The sequence below is a fragment of the Mobula hypostoma genome, chromosome 6, assembly GCF_963921235.1.
Source record: "Mobula hypostoma chromosome 6, sMobHyp1.1, whole genome shotgun sequence".
Classification (NCBI taxonomy): domain Eukaryota; kingdom Metazoa; phylum Chordata; class Chondrichthyes; order Myliobatiformes; family Myliobatidae; genus Mobula; species Mobula hypostoma.
This window is the reverse complement of record NC_086102.1, coordinates 83948728-83964965: the sequence shown is the minus strand read 5'-3', so window position 1 is coordinate 83964965 and position 16238 is coordinate 83948728. Positions and strand designations below refer to the sequence as shown.

The 16238-nt window shown below is 45.1% G+C and overlaps 1 protein-coding gene across 1 annotated transcript in view; it reads left to right on the top strand.

The window, feature by feature from the left end:
- Positions 1–687: 687 nt before the first annotated feature.
- LOC134347585 (protein FAM124A-like) overlaps positions 688–16238 on the top strand; it is a 29759-nt gene continuing 14208 nt past the window's right edge. Inside the window, exon 1 of the mRNA XM_063049939.1 lies at positions 688–754. Within this exon, the coding sequence (XP_062906009.1) occupies positions 721–754 (34 nt within the window). The 5' untranslated portion in view covers positions 688–720. The remainder of the gene's footprint in view (positions 755–16238) is intronic.

The window sequence follows — 16238 nt, the reverse complement described above, 5'->3', positions numbered from 1 at the left end:
CAGGAATTGGATATTCGAAGAGCTTCTGAAATTAGACTTGGGGTTTAGTCGTCAGTTCAACTCTAGTTCAGTCTGCGATTGAGTTTTGTATTTCGGTCTCATCAAGTTCTCGTAGAATGCAGTCAGGAACCCGTTCTCGTCTCAGTCTCGATTCTAGTCTCGGATACTCCAGCACTTGGGTCCTAACCATCCTCGCCCAGGTCACAGTGTGTGGGTGATGGTAAGCTGGAGTGGCTAAGGGCCGTGAACAAAACACAGTGAGCTAGGAGGAGCAGGGTGCGTCCCCTTTAAAATGGAGCTTGACCCTTTGCTGGCTGCCTATCGTCCCATTCGCAGTGAAATCAGCCCAGGTTCAGGGACGACCTCAAAGCTTACTTCTTTGATTAGCACCTACCCCCTCCTCCAAATCCCTCCGTACCCTCCCTACTCAGTTGCTGGACACGGGAAGGGAAACTTGCTCAGACAGTTCAGTAGTGGTAGCTCCAGTCATTTCCAGTTAGTGAAAGGATCAAATGATGAGGGTGTTGCTCCAGATCCCTCCTCCTCGGCCCTTGTGTCATGGGTCATCTGCTTGAACAACACTCTTGTCGTGAGTCTGTTCCCCACCCGCCAGGTTAACCCACGCCCATGTTCCGCCCGGAGGAGGCGGAATCCAGACCGGCAGCATTGCCCGTTAGTTGAGAGGAAGCGAGCGGAGAGCCGGCAGGGCGTGAGTGGGCGATGGAGAGGGGGACTGGGGAACAGAAATCGGAGGGTAGGTCGGTCTGTCTTTCTCAGTCTCAGTCTGTCCGGGAGAATTGTGCACGTCTCTATGAAGTGTGAGTGTTTATGTCTGTATGTATATGAGAAACATTGTGCGTTTGTTTTGCATGCTATCAATGTATGTAAAGTTGCATATATGTGTGAATTGAGTCTGTGTGAGTTGAAGAGACATTTTCAGCCCTAATAACGGGTATGCGTTTAAATAATCAGTCGCTTGGGAATGTGCGGAGTATAAACTTCAATTGGAGAGAGATTCCCCGTTAACAAGAAGGCTATAGTGACAAGTCTGTGGGCTTTCTAGCTCTCCTTTATAGCATTTTTTTCTCAATCTCTCTCAAAATCGATTCTCCAGCCCGGGAAAGGCTACAACAAGTTAGACAGGGAGAAGGAACTGCAATGATCTCTCCCGCCAGAGTCACCGCAGGAGCAAGTAACGGTCTGAAACGGAGTTTCGAAGGTGATGTGAGAAACGACATGGTCCACAATGAACTTGGAATTAAATTTCACATGAGAATGAGAGGCACAGCTGTCTCAGTATAATAAATCAGCGAGGGGCCAAGGTCTCAAGCATCTACAAGCTCTTGAACACAGAAAGAAATGTTCTAAGATGTTTCAACGAAGTATGAACAGTAACCATAATGTGTACCTATATACGTCTTGAACTTGGAAAAAGTTTGTGTTCTGCGGAAGTGTCAGTGAATAATCGCACATGCAATAACAGTATATAGTAGTTATAAGGTAGATGATGAGAGCCTTTTTTTGTTATCGGTATAGTTGCGGCACCTGAGAATAACTGGTAATCCATTGTCCATCCTAATTCTGCCATGAACTGAGTGCTTTACCAGACGATGTCAGAGATGGTTATCAACCACATTGTTTTTGTGAGGCTGAAGTCCTGTGGAGTAGGTTTTCTTCCTTGAGGAGAGGTTGGTGGTGCATAAGATGGGCATTTACAAGTCTTGTCCTTTTTCAGTGTTGCCATTACTGGCGTTGCCTTCTCGCACCAGAGTTAAGCAGTTTATTCAGTTTAAATTCACCTGCCACAATTGTTGGATTTGAATTTGTCTCTGACCTTTGAGTTTGTTTCTGAACTTGTAATTCAATGCTGCTCTAATGCCGAAGGGTGTTGTTTAAGGAGCATCTTAAAGTGAGTCTTGGGGAACTAATTCCAGATCTTGTTACCTTGGCAGCATGTGGCAAGGCTGCCAGTGGTGTTGCAAGTAGGTACTGTAACCTGAACTCTTATGGGGCCAGATAGCAAAGGATGGGGGAGAAGACAGAAATGGGGAAGAGCAGGACAATAGGGATGATAGATGAATGGGATATTTTGGGTCCCACCAGAGAGGTAAATGGTAAATATGATTTGATATAGATTAGGATAGGCAGCAAAGCTTGTGTTATTTCATCACTTCCTCTATCCAATCCATCTTCAGTGAGCTGCCTCAGGAAGGAGAGTTTGCCTGTTACCCTGGCCATTCTCTTTTCTCTCCTGCTTTCTAGCAGCAGATCCAGGAGCTTGAAAACCTAGATGTGCAGACTTGAGAACAACTTCTTGCCTGTTGCTGCACATTAATGGACTCTCTGTCCCTCTCGCTTATTCAACAATTATCAGTTTAGGTTTTTTTGCACATCTTCAGATTGCTATACAATCTTTACACAATTCTGCTGTTTGCACTCAATTAATTATTGTTGTGTTTTTACTAAGTATACAGTTTGCTCTGAGCTTCATGCTTCATTGCATTCTGGTATTGTGACAATAAATTAATTTCATTGCCAGGGTCAAGGATGTCTCTGATCGCTTGCATGACATTCTGAAGTGGGAGGGTGATCAGCCAGATGTTGTGGTGCACATCGGTACCAATGACATAGCAAGGAAGAGTGAGGAGGTCCTGGAGAGTGAGTATAGAGAGCTTGGTAGGAAGTTGAAAAGCAGGACCTCAAGGGTGGTAATCTCAGGATTGCTACCTGTGCTACGTGCCAGTGAGGGTAGGAATAGGATACTCTGGAGGATGAACAAGTGGCTGAGGAACTGGTGTAGGGGGCAGGGTTTCAGATTTCAGGATAATTGGGACCTCTTCTGGGGCAAGTGGGACCCGTACAAGAGAGACGGGTTACACTTGAACTACAGGGGGACCAATATCCTTTCAGGGAGGTTTGTTAGTGCTGTTGGGGAGGCTTTAAACTAGATTTGCAGGGGGATGGGAACCAGAGTGCCAGAGCTGACAGTGTGGCTGGGGTGAAAATAAATGATGTTAAAAGTTCAAGCAAATCCGCTAATAGAAAGGTTGTGAGTGGTGATAAAAATCTTCTGAGGTGTATATATTTCAATGCTAGGAGTATTGCGGGGAAGGCGGATGAGTTGAGGGCGTGGATTGACACGTGGAATTATGATGTTATAGCAATTAGTGAAACTTGGCTACAGGAGAGGCAGGACTGGCAGCTTAATATTCCAGGGTTCCGATGATTCAGATGTGATCGAGGCAGAGGAATGAAAGGTGGGGGAGTAGCATTGCTTGTTAGGGAAAATATTACAGCAGTGCTCAGGCAGGACAGATTAGAGGGCTTGGCTACTGAGTCCTTATGGGTGGAGCTGAGAAAAAGGAAAGGTATGGCCACATTAGTGGGATTGTATTACAGACCACCCAATAGTCAACGAGAATTGGAAGAGCAAATCTGCAGAGAGATAGCAGGCAACTGCAGGAAACATAAAGTTGTTGTGGTAGGGGATTTTAATTTTCCATATATTGATTGGGACTCCCATACTGTTAGGGGTCTAGACGGTTTAGAGTTTGTAAAATGTGTTCAGGAAGGTTTTCTAAATCAATATATAGAGGGACCAACTAGAGAGGATGCAATATTGGATCTCCTGTTCGGAAACGAGTTAGGACAAGTGACGGAAGTCTGTGTAGGGGAGCACTTTGGTTCCAGTGATCATAACACCATTAGTTTCAACTTGATCATGGACAAGGATAGATCTGGTCTTAGGGTTGAGGTTCTGAACTGGAAGAAGGCCAAATTTGAAGAAATGAGAAAGGATCTAAAAAACATGGATTGGGACAGGTTGTTCTCCGGCAAAGGTGTGATCGGTAGGAGGGAAGCCTTCAAAGGAGAAATTTTGAGAGTGCAGAGTTTGTATGTTCCTGTCAGGGTTAAAGGCAAAGTGAATAGGAATAAGGAACCTTGGTTCTCAAGGGATATTGCAACTCTGATAAAGAAGAAGAGTGAGTTGTATGAAATGTATAGGTAACAGGGAGTAAATCAGGTGCTTGAGGAGTATAAGAAGTGCAAGAAAATACTTAAGAAAGAAATCAGGAGGGCTAAAAGAAGACATGAGGTTGCCTTGGCAGTCAAAGTGAAGGATAATCCAAAGAGCTTTTACAGGTATATTAAGAGCAAAAGGATTGTGAGGGATAAAATTGGTCCTCTTGAAGATCTGAGTGGTTGGCTATGTGCGGAACCAAAGGAAATGGGGGAGATCTTAAATAGGTTTTTTGCGTCTGTATTTACTAAGGAAGCTGGCATGAAGTCTATGGAGTTAAGGGAAACAAGCAGTGAGATTATGGAAAATGTACAGATTGAAAAGGAGGAGGTGCTTGCTGTCTTCAGGAAAATTAAAGTGGATAAATCCCTAGGACCTGACAGGTGTTCCCTCGGACCTTGAAGGAGACTAGTGTTGAAATTGCAGGGGCCTTGGCAGAAATATTTAAAATGTCGCTGTCTACAGGTGAGGTGCCGGAGGATTGGAGAGTGGCTCATGTTGTCCCGTTGTTTAAAAAAGGATCGAAAAGTAACCCGGGAAATTATAGGCCAGTAAGTTTAACGTCGGTAGTAGGTAAGTTATTGGAGAGAGTACTAAGAGACAGAATCTACAAGCATTTGGATAGACAGGGACTTATTAGGGAGAGTCAATATGGCTTTGTGCATGGTAGGTCATGTTTGACCAATCTTTTGGAGTTTTTCAATGAGGTTACCAGGAAAGTGGATGAAGGGAAGGCAGTGGATATTGTCTACATGGACTTCAGTAGGCCTTTGACAAGGTCCCGCGTGGGAGGTTAGTTAGTAAAATTCAGTCGCTAGGTATACATGGAGAGGTGGTAAATTGGATTAGACATTGGCTCAATGGTAGAAGCCAAAGAGTGGTAGTAGAGAATTGCTTCTCCGAGTGGAGGCCTGTGACTAGTGGTGTGCCACAGGGATCAGTGCTGGGTCCATTGTTATTTGTCATCTATATCAATGATCTGGATGATAATGTAGTAAATTGGATCAGCAAATTTGCTGATGATACAAAGATTGGATGTAGTAGACAGTGAGGAAGGTTTTCAGAGCCTTCAGAGGGACTTGGACCAGCTGGAAAAATGGGCTGAAAAATGGCAGATGGAGTTTAATACAGACAAGTGTGAGGTATTGCATGTTGGAAGGACAAACCAAGGTAGAACATACAGGGTTAATGATAAGGCACTGAGGAGTGCAGTAGAACAGAGGGATCTGGGAATACAGATACAAAATTCCCTAAAAGTGGCGTCACAGGTAATAGGGTCGTAAGGAGAGCTTTTGGTACATTGGCCTTTATTAATCAAAGTATTGAGTGTAAGAGTTGGAATGTTATGATGAGATTGTATAAGGCATTGGTGAGGCCGAATCTGGAGTATTGCGTTCAGTTTTGGTCACCAAATTACAGGAAGGATATAAATAAGGTTGAAAGAGTACAGAGAAGGTTTACAAGAATGTTGCCGGGACTTGAGAAACTCAGTTACAGAGAAAGGTTGAATAGGTTAGGACTTTATTCCCTGGAGCGTAGAAGAATGAGGGGAGATTTGATAGAGGTATATAAAATTATGATGGGTATAGATAGAGTGAATGCAAGCAGGCTTTTTCCACTGAGGCAAGGGGAGAAAAAAACAGAGGACATGGGTTAAGGGTGAGGGGGGAAAAGTTTAAAGGGAACATTAGAGCGGGCTTCTTCACACAGAGAGTGGTGGGAGTGTGGAATGAGCTGCCAGACGAGGTGGTAAATGCGAGTTCTTTTTTAACATTTAAGAATAAATTGGACAGATACGTGGATGGGAGGTGTATGGAGGGATATGGTCTGTGTGCAGGTCAGTGGGACTAGGCAGAAAATGGTTCGGCACAGCCAAGAAGGGCCAAAAGGCCTGTTTCTGTGCTGTAGTTTTTCTATGGTTTCTATGGTTTCTATCTAATCTAACCATTCAAATTGAATGAACTACACAGCAATGACAATTGGGGTGGCGGGGGGGAGCAGCATCAACTATTGTACATGGTCCCCTTTGACATCCCAAGAGCTATTGAATCCATCAACAAAATAGGATTATAATCAATCATTCCCAAAGATTCCTTCTACATAATGGCAAGGAAGCCCCAACCCACACCAATAGGTTCATTGTACATCTCAGTACCATCTGAGGTCAAGCAAGGCTGTATCATGGCACTAGTGTGACTCACCATAATGCTTCTCTACCCCACCCCAATGGATTTCCTGCTTAAGTGGAACTAATCTGCAGGATGAGTGGTAAACCATTCACTCGCTGCTTCCTCTCTAACCTCATTAATTGAGTTGTGGCAGACATAACTCGTGCATACATTCAAAGGATGATTTTCAAACCATTGATGATTCATTCATCTGAAGAAAATGAGTGAATGGCCTTGCACTACTTGTATGGAAGACCAAGTCCTCCAATCTGTCCGTAGTGCATTACCCTGTTCCCTGGTGATCAAGGAGTACAACAGGATGCTGGAGGAAGTGGATCATTTTCCTTGAACTCTTTGCAATCAAGGACAGATTTGACAGACTTTTGCAAAATCTACTGCAGTTCCCAGAATAGTCTGAGGAAAAGGTTTTAAACCTCAAAGTTCAGGTATCAGTAATCCCTACCATTGTGTATGCTCTGGAGACCGTGAACAACTTAAAGTAGGAGCCTCAAAGTGCAGGATTGGATATTGGTACAAAGTCCTGCAGATCAATGATAGGTGGATCAATATTGGTCCTTCCAGGCCAGCATGTCCAGCATGGAGGTCAGTGTACTCAACGATTTCCAAGAGATCACCCTGCCTTACTGACATCCCTGAGACAAGACTCCCAAAGTGGACTTTCTGCAGTGAACTCAGTCATAGTGAAATGTTTCCAGAAAAGAGGAGGAAATGGATCTGCTGAAGGCTCCATGGGAAACAGTTGTTGCTCAAACTGCTGGAGAAGCATATGAACACTGAGACTGGGACACAGCAGAAGGGACCACCCATTACTCCCCCAATCTCATAGAACATAGACCAGTACAGGCCCTTCGCCCCACAATGTTGTGCCGACCCTTAAACCCTGCCTCCCATATAACCCCCCACCTTAAATTCCTCTATATTCCTGTCTAGTAGACTGTTAAATTTCACTAGTGTATCTGCCTCCACCACTGACTCAGGCAGTGCATTCCACGCACCAACCACTCTCTGAGTAAAAAACCTTCCTCTAATATCCCCCTTGAACTTCCCACCCCTTACCTTAAAGCCATGTCCTCTTGTATCGAGCAGTGGTGCCCTGGGGAAGGGTTGCTGGCTGTCCACTCTATCTATTCCTCTTAATATCTTGTATGCCTCTATCATGTCTCCTCTCATGCTCCTTCTCTCCAAAGAGTAAAGCCCTAGCTCCCTTAATCTCTGATCATAATGCATACTCTCTTAAACCAGGCAGCATCCTGGTAAATCTCCACTGTACCCTTTCCAATGCTTCCACATCAACCAGAACTGGACACAGTGTGGCCTAACCAGAGTCTTAGAGAGCTGCATCATTACCTCGTGACTCTTAAACTCTATCCCTCGATTTATGAAAGCTAACACTCCATAAGCTTTCTTAACTACCCTATCTACCCGTGAGGCAACTTTCAGGGATCTGTGGACATGTGCCCCCAGATCCCTCTGCTCCTCCACACTACCAAGTATCCTGCCATTTACTTTGTGCTCTGCCTTCAAGTTTGCCCTTCCAAAGTGTACCACCTCACACTTCTCCGGGTTGAACTCCATCTGCCACTTCTCAGTCCACTTCTGCATCCTATCAATGTCTCTCTGCAATCTTCGACAATCCTCTACACTATCCCCAACACCACCAACCTTTGTGTCATCTGCAAACTTGCCAACCCACCCTTCTACCCCCACATCCAGGTCGTTAATCTCCACCTATCCTATTTACTGGAGCCTGCCACTGGGCACATGGGTCACCTCTGGTCCCATGGACTGCACCAGAATCAAGTTATTTTTGACCTCAAGAATTGCTTAAGAAAATGGGTGGCTGGAATTTAGCTTGGGACATGGGTAGCCATGTTTTGGATGTTCTCAGAATGGCAAACACCACACAGATAAGAAACGTCACCAGTGGCACAGTTCACAGGAAGCCAAGACCATGATTGGGGTTTTGGCTGCAGCTGAGCTGAGGCATGTCAGCACTGGATAAAGAAACAGTAGAGATAGCCCTAGAGTATGGTCTGAAATCCCTGTCTGGCTACGACATGGAAGTACAGTTTGGTTGGTTCAATTTCAGTCCTTGGTGGAGGGAGGAGCTGGTGGCTAGGAAGCAGCATGTGATTTTCCCAAAATGGAGTCAGAGGATGTGTTCTAACTTCTGCTGAACTGGTGTGGGCAAACAGTTTGGGAAACAGAGATGATGCAGACACAGACCGCAGGTGTAGGAACCTGGAGCATCAAGCAACCTGCTGGATCTGGCAGCCTGGAGATGGTGGAGCAGTAGATATTCTACTCTGTCTTGAGAATTAGTTGCTGGCTTGTTTGATGATCTCAGTAGCCTGGTGTCAGTCTGGGGACCATTGTAAGCCACACAGTGTAGTTTAACCACTGATTCCCTGCCACGGACAGCAGCAGTGGTGGAAAACAAATTAAACTGCTGATGCAGGAATCTGAAATGAAAGCATAGTGATTCAATGCAGAGTTATGGAAAAACTTTAGAAACCTTGTTTATTTAATGAGATACAATGCAGAATAGGCCTTTCTGGCCATTCAAGCTGTGTCACCAAGAAATCCCCGATTTAACCATGGACTAACCACGGAACAATTTGCAATGACCAACTAACCTCCTAACCTTTGGACTTTAGGAGGAAGTCAGAGCCTCTGGGGAAAACCCAAGCACGGAGAGGACATACAAACTCCTTACTGATGACGTTGGTATTGAACTCCGAACTCCGACGCTCTGAGCTGTAATAGTGTCATGCTAACTGCAGCACTACCGTGGAAAAGCCAGCAACAGGGATAACATTTTGAAAAATCTAAATAAACAAAAAAAAACAGGATTTTCAAATACAAATATAAAAATAAAGATGCTACAAACACTGACTGAATTATAATGGGGAATTCTCAAACTAATAGAAGGAAAAATGAAAAGGCATTCAAACAGATTTAGCAGAACATTACAGAGACTGGGTGTCTTGAGTGTTTGATGAAGTTAGATCATTCCGTTAGTAACATTAGTTGGCTGATTTTTAAAACTTTCAGGAGGCTGAGTGGATTTCATGAGGAAGTTGAGGAAAAGCTCTTCCCATTGGTTACAAGTAGAGATCACAGATTTCGGTGGGAAGATGAAAAGTAATTATATTCACTTGGAATAACTGGCCTCGCTTATCTCATCCTAAAAAATAGTGGAGTTGTTTCTGAGAATAATTTCAAGGAGTTGGGTAGAATACGGAGGATGGAAATCTTACAGGATTATAGACAAAAAGGTTCTCCTTTGCTGTATCTTTTGTGATTCAGTGAAGAGAATTTAAGGTGTTGAACCGCCAACTCCTTTTCCTAATATTTCAGTGACACTCTCCCAGTGGTGACTGCTAAGCGTTACCCCTACCTGGCCCAGGGATCTGCCTTGAATCAAGCGACTTGTCCTGTATTGAGGGTGGATAGAAAAATGAACATGTCATCCGATCTATTCTTCCCTTGTCTAGGTTAGAGGTAATTTAACTCAGCAGCAATTTGAATTCATTGTTATTACAAATATTATTTATTTCAGTGACTAATGGACAGAATTATTTAGATAGCTAAAGAACCACCCCTTGTAATAATGACCAGGGAGGCACAGAGAGAATCTGTAAATACTGATAAGGACATGTGAACTTACACAACCAAATACCTGTGTGCACACCTACTAAGTTTCCCTGACCTTCCATGAACAGTCAAAGAACAAAAATATATCAGCTAAAAAGGAGTATTTGCTGCTGGCCACATGTTCCTTGTGGTCCCATTCAAATCTCCATGTCCATGGGCACCTCACACCCACGATGCTGGACCTCCTACTGAATCATTGCTGCTTTGTATGTGGAAACCTCTGCTCTTCTACTCATTTCTTACCAATTAAAATATTGCATTCCAGTGTCTTTGGCTGTAGGTCATGTGTCTGACCTTTAACACCTTTTTATTGGCTCTGCTCCAGGCCAGCATCCATTAAATCTTCCAGCAATCATCCATCTTCCCAGCAAGTGACAACCAGTAACTTATGGTTCTTTGTTCTCAACCAACAACTATCTTAAGTCACGTACAGCAAATACAGACCCCAACAGTCATAAACTTGCATGTTATATCCAACCAAAGAACATCTCACAAATAACTTCTTATTAAGAAATTATCTCTAGTCCAGCAGATTACCTGAGGCATCATTGTGTCTACTTGAAAACATTGATCAAGCCAAGAAACTTTACCTCACAAAATGGAAAACACTGATTATAAAATGGCAGCCTCCATCTCCTCCCTCTTGGCAAGAACAAAGGTAATTGATCTGTCTGCTTCCACTGTCTTTGATACATTCAAGTTCACTAATTTGTAGACTGCAGTCCTTCCTGGCCAACATAATGTAACAAGATGCTTATTTTCCTGGCTATATGTTTGTAAGGGCTTCAAGGTCTTGTACAGATATAGATTAGATTAGATTATGAGAACACTCAGTCCTCTTTTAACTTTCACCCTGCCCTCAAGTTAACTTTGCCTCCAACTTTCACCCTGCCCTCAAGTTTACCCGGTCCATTTCCGACACTTCCCTCCCCTTTCTAGATCTTTCTGTCTCTGTCTCTGGAGACAGCTTATCCACTGATGTCTACTATAAGCCTACTGATGCTCACAGCTATCTGGACTATTCCTCTTCTCACCCTGTCTCTTGCAAAAACGCCATCCTCTTCTCGCAATTCCTCCGTCTCCGCTGCATCTGCTCTCAGGATGAGGCTTTTCATTCTAGGACAAGGGAGATGTCTTCCTTTTTTAAAGAAAGGGCCTTCCCTTCCTCGACTATCAACTCTGCTCTTAAACGCATCTCCCCCATTTCACGTACATCTGCTCTCACTCCATCCTCCCGCCACCCCACTAGGAATAGGGTTCCCCTGGTCCTCACCTACCACCCCACCAGCCTCCGGGTCCAACATATTATTCTCCGTAACTTCCGCCACCTCCAACGGGATCCCACCACTAAGCACATCTTTCCCTCCCCCCCCCCCCGCATTCCGCAGGGATCGCTCCCTACACAACTCCCTTGTCCATTCGTCCCCCCCATCCCTCCCCACTGATCTCCCTCCTGGCACTCATCCGTGTAAGCGGAACAAGTGCTACACATGCCCTTACACTTCCTCCCTTACCACCATTCAGGGCCCCAAACAGTCCTTCCAGGTGAGGCAACACTTCACCTGTGAATCAACTCGGGTGATATACTGCGTCCGGTGCTCCCGATGTGGCCTTTTATATATTGGCGAGACCCGACGCAGACTGGGAGACCGCTTTGCTGAACATCTACACTCCGTCTGCCAGAGAAAGCAGGATCTCCCAGTGGCCACACATTTTAATTCCACATCCCATTCCCATTCTGTCATGTCTATCCACGGCCTCCTCTACTGTAAAGATGAAGCCACACTCAGGTTGGAGGAACAGCACCTTATATTCCGTCTGGGTAGCCTCCAACCTGATGGCATGAACATCGACTTCTCAAACTTCCGCTAAGGCCCCACCTCCCCCTCGTACCCCATCTGTTACTTATTTTTATGCACACATTCTTTCTCTCACTCTCCTTTTTCTCCCTCTGTCCCTCTGAATATACCTCTTGCCCATCCTCTGGGTCCCCCCCCCTTGTCTTTCTTCCCGGACCTCCTGTCCCATGATCCTCTCGTATCCCTTTTGCCAATCACCTGTCCAGCTCTTGGCTCCATTCCTCCCCCTCCTGTCTTCTCCTATCATTTTGGATCTCCCCCTCCCCCTCCAACTTTCAAATCCCTTACTCACTCTTCCTTCAGTTAGTCCTGACGAAGGGTCTCGGCCTGAAACGTCGACTGCGCCTCTTCCTACAGATGCTGCCTGGCCTGCTGCGTTCACCAGCAACTTTGATGTGTGTTGTTAGTCCTCTTTTATTGTCATTTAGAAATGCAAACATGCATTAAGAAATGATACAATGATATCACAGAAAACAGGACAAACCAAAGACTAACACTGACAGAACCACATAATTATAACATATAGTTACAGCAGTGCAAAGCAATACCATAATTTGATGAAGAACAGACCATGGGCACGGTAAAAAAAAGTTTCAAAGTCCCGAGTCCCCAATAGTGGTGGCAAAAGGGAGAAACTCTCTGCCATAAACCTCCAGGCACCGTCAACTTGCCGATGCCTTGGAAGCAGCCGACCACGGCCGACACTGAGTCCATCCATCCAAAAACTCCGAGCTTCCGAGCAGCCCCTCTGATACAGCCTCCCGAACGCCATCCTCTGCCGAGTGCCTTCGACCTCTCCCTGGCCACGGAAACATGCAAAGCCGAGGATTTCGGGGCCTTCAGCTCCGGAGATTCCGGACCACACAGTAGCAGCGGCAGCGAAGCAGGCGTTTCAGAAGTTTTCCAGATGTTCCTCTGTGTTCTCACATCTGTCTCAAATCAGAATTGTTCATGGTCCCCTACTTGACAGATAATAGATATCATCACTGAAGTGGCCGCGCGCGCTGCCGTCGCGCCACCATCTTCTCCCCCTCCCGGGAGGATTACACAAACTATACAAACTATCTGTAGAAAACAAGATACTTGATTAAGCATATAAAATACTAGCATGACAGTACCTTCAATTAGCTCATATTAATCATAATTTAAAATATTGATACTTCAACAAATTAATTTCAGATGTTTGAAAGTTCACATCTTTGTCTTCAGATCCCTCCGTGGCTGCATCCTTCCTAAATCTGTAACTTCCTCCACCCTGTCACCCTCCTGAAAGTTCCCATGAGTGACAATAGACAATAGACAATAGGTGCAGGAGTAGGCCTTCGGCCCTTCGAGCCAGCACCGCCATTCACTGTGATCATGGCTGATCATCCACAATCAATATCCAGTTCCTGCCTTATCCCCATTACCTTTGATTCCGCTATCTTTAAGAGCTCTATCCATCTCTTTCTTGAAAGCATCCAGAGACTTGGCCTCCACTGCCTTCTGGAGCAGAGCATTCCATATATCCACCACTCTCTGGGTGAAAAAATTTTCTCATCCCATCATTGCTGGACATGTCTTCTGTAATCTTAGCCCCCTTGCTCTGAAATTCCAACCTTAATCCTTCCTATTTCAAATTCAGTCTTCCTCCTCCTCTAAATTGGCCCATATAAACAATATTTTCAACCAAACTTCAGGTCCTCTGATGAAGCTGTCACTTAAGTAAGGTAACATTGGCAATCCTTGATGGAACTTCAATGACTGTAGGAATCATTTTGCTGGAAATTCCCAGTCCTGCTCCATTAGCAAGGATTGTTTAAAATTATTACGAAACAAAGATGACTTGAAAAAGATACAACTCATCATTTTGTAAAGCTTGAGGCCACATCAGAGCTATCTTAAAGTTACTATCAAAGCCCAATGGTTTTCAACGACCATCCCATTTTTCTTTCACAGTTTGATGTGTCCATCGTGTGCCCAGATTGAATGGACCGATTTGATTTCCATCATCCTGTATGTTGAACTGCTAATTTAACTAGCTCATCAGAAAGGGAGCCTACACCTTCAATTATGTGTTGAGCCGTACCAGTAACCTACAGCTTTCTGAGACTGACTGGACTAAAAATTTCATTGTTTCTATTTCAGATCAGACTTCAGCTGTAAGTCATCAACAAGCAGTGAGTACTGAGAAGGTGGACAATTAATCCATTTCTCCTCTTGTTGCATGTAAAGAGGTTAATTAGGCTAAGGATAAGCATATATTCGTGGAAAATGATGTCCTCAAATAAGTCACTTTTACTGTATGATGTAACCTGAGGAGCTTTGCTATTGATTAATCTGCTATTATTTTACACAAGTGTAAGTATCTACTCTTGTGTTCATACTACTGCTTTACCTCATTCTTTTCAATACCACTTACTTTGGAAAAAGTTTTCCATGAGTCTCTCTCTGTTTTCCTTCTGCCCTTGAGTAATGACCATGGAATCTGTAGTCTTTATTTTCAACTATGTCACTGGCCACTTCTAAAATGTCAGAAAGATGAATCCAGGGACTTGTTGATCACAATTCAAACCTTTTGCTCTTTTCCACCTGCTATTCACTAAATACTCGGATTTTCTCCTCCCTTCCAATTCCGAATGCAAACTGATTTCTGAGATGTTACTCATATTCTTTAGTGCAGAGACAGTGGAGGGGTTTGAGTATAGTGGTAACTCTACTCTTCCCCCACTTCCTCCTCCGATGTGGTTTAAAGCAGACAGACCGTCCATTTTATTCCCAATGTGTTAACTTGAACCTTTCATTCCTGCAGGACGTTCCAAAGATCTTTAGCCAATTGAATTGTTTTGATATACGTTAGTTTTTTGTAGTGTTGGAAAATTCCACAAACTCCTGGTGCACATCAAGATCTCACAAACAGCAAGGTGAGAAAGACCAGGTGGCATCTTGGTGTTATGTAACCAAGGTAGACACTGTGATTGACACCTTGGAGAACTTCCTCTCTCCTCTTGAATGGAAGCATGTGACCTTTTATGCTCTTGTGAGCTGGCAGGGTAGAACTGCAGTGTAATATTCCCACTGAAGTGTCAGCCGAGCAATCACAATAGACCTGTTAAAGACCAGGTACAGTTATAGTTTAGTAAAGGTCTGATGTACAAATTCCTAAATGAAAACCCAAAATACTGCAGATGCTGGAAATCTGAAATATAAACAGAAAATGCTGGAAACACTCAGCAAGTCGGGCAGCATATGTGGAAAGAGAAACAGTTAAAATTTTAGATTTCTGATCTTTATTAGCTAGTGTACCAGAGAACTTTCCATCACTGCTAATATTCTATCACATTTCCTTAGTCATCAGATGTGAAATTTAACAGGTGGTATGCAGGGAATGTAAAGACACAACAGATATGAAATCATTGTGGTTTATACATCCATTGCCCTCCTGTTCATTCACCAACAATGGCTTTTACTTCATTAGCACTTGATTGTAAAATTTTCACACATATGTTCCTACGCCTCAATGGCCTCTCTTGCTCCGCGGCCTCTGTCACTGTCACCAGCCACAAACCCTCTCCATGGCCTCTGTCACTGTCACCAGCCACAAACCCTCTCCGTGGCCTCTGTCACTGTCCTCAGCCACAAACCCTCTCCGTGGCCTCTGTCACTGTCCTCAGCCACAAACCCTCTCCGTGGCCTCTGTCACTGTCACCAGCCACAAACCCTCTCCATGGCCTCTGTCACTGTCACCAGCCACAAACCCTCTCCGTGGCCTCTGTCACTGTCCTCAGCCACAAACCCTCTCCGTGGCCTCTGTCACTGTCCTCAGCCACAAACCCTCTCCATGGCCTCTGTCACTGTCACCAGCCACAAACCCTCTCCGTGGCCTCTGTCACTGTCCTCAGCCACAAACCCTCTCCGTGGCCTCTGTCACTGTCACCAGCCACAAACCCTCTCCTTGGCCTCTGTCACTGTCACCAGCCACAAACCCTCTCCGTGGCCTCTGTCACTGTCACCAGCCACAAACCCTCTCCATGGCCTCTGTCACTGTCACCAGCCACAAACCCTCTCCGTGGCCTCTGTCACTGTCACCAGCCACAAACCCTCTCCGTGGCCTCTGTCACTGTCACCAGCCACAAATCCTCTCCGTGGCCTCTGTCACTGTCACCAGCCACAAACCCTCTCCGTGGCCTCTGTCACTGTCCTCAGCCACAAACCCTCTCCGTGGCCTCTGTCACTGTCACCAGCCACAAACCCTCTCCGTGGCCTCTGTCACTGTCACCAGCCACAAACCCTCTCCGTGGCCTCTGTCACTGTCCTCAGCCACAAACCCTCTCCATGGCCTCTGTCACTGTCACCAGCCACAAACCCTCTCCGTGGCCTCTGTCACTGTCACCAGCCACAAACCCTCTCCATGGCCTCTGTCACTGTCACCAGCCACAAACCCTCTCCATGGCCTCTGTCACTGTCCTCAGCCTTGGCCCCACAACCCTCTGCCACCACCTCCACCCTCAGACCCTCTGTGATCTCGGCATT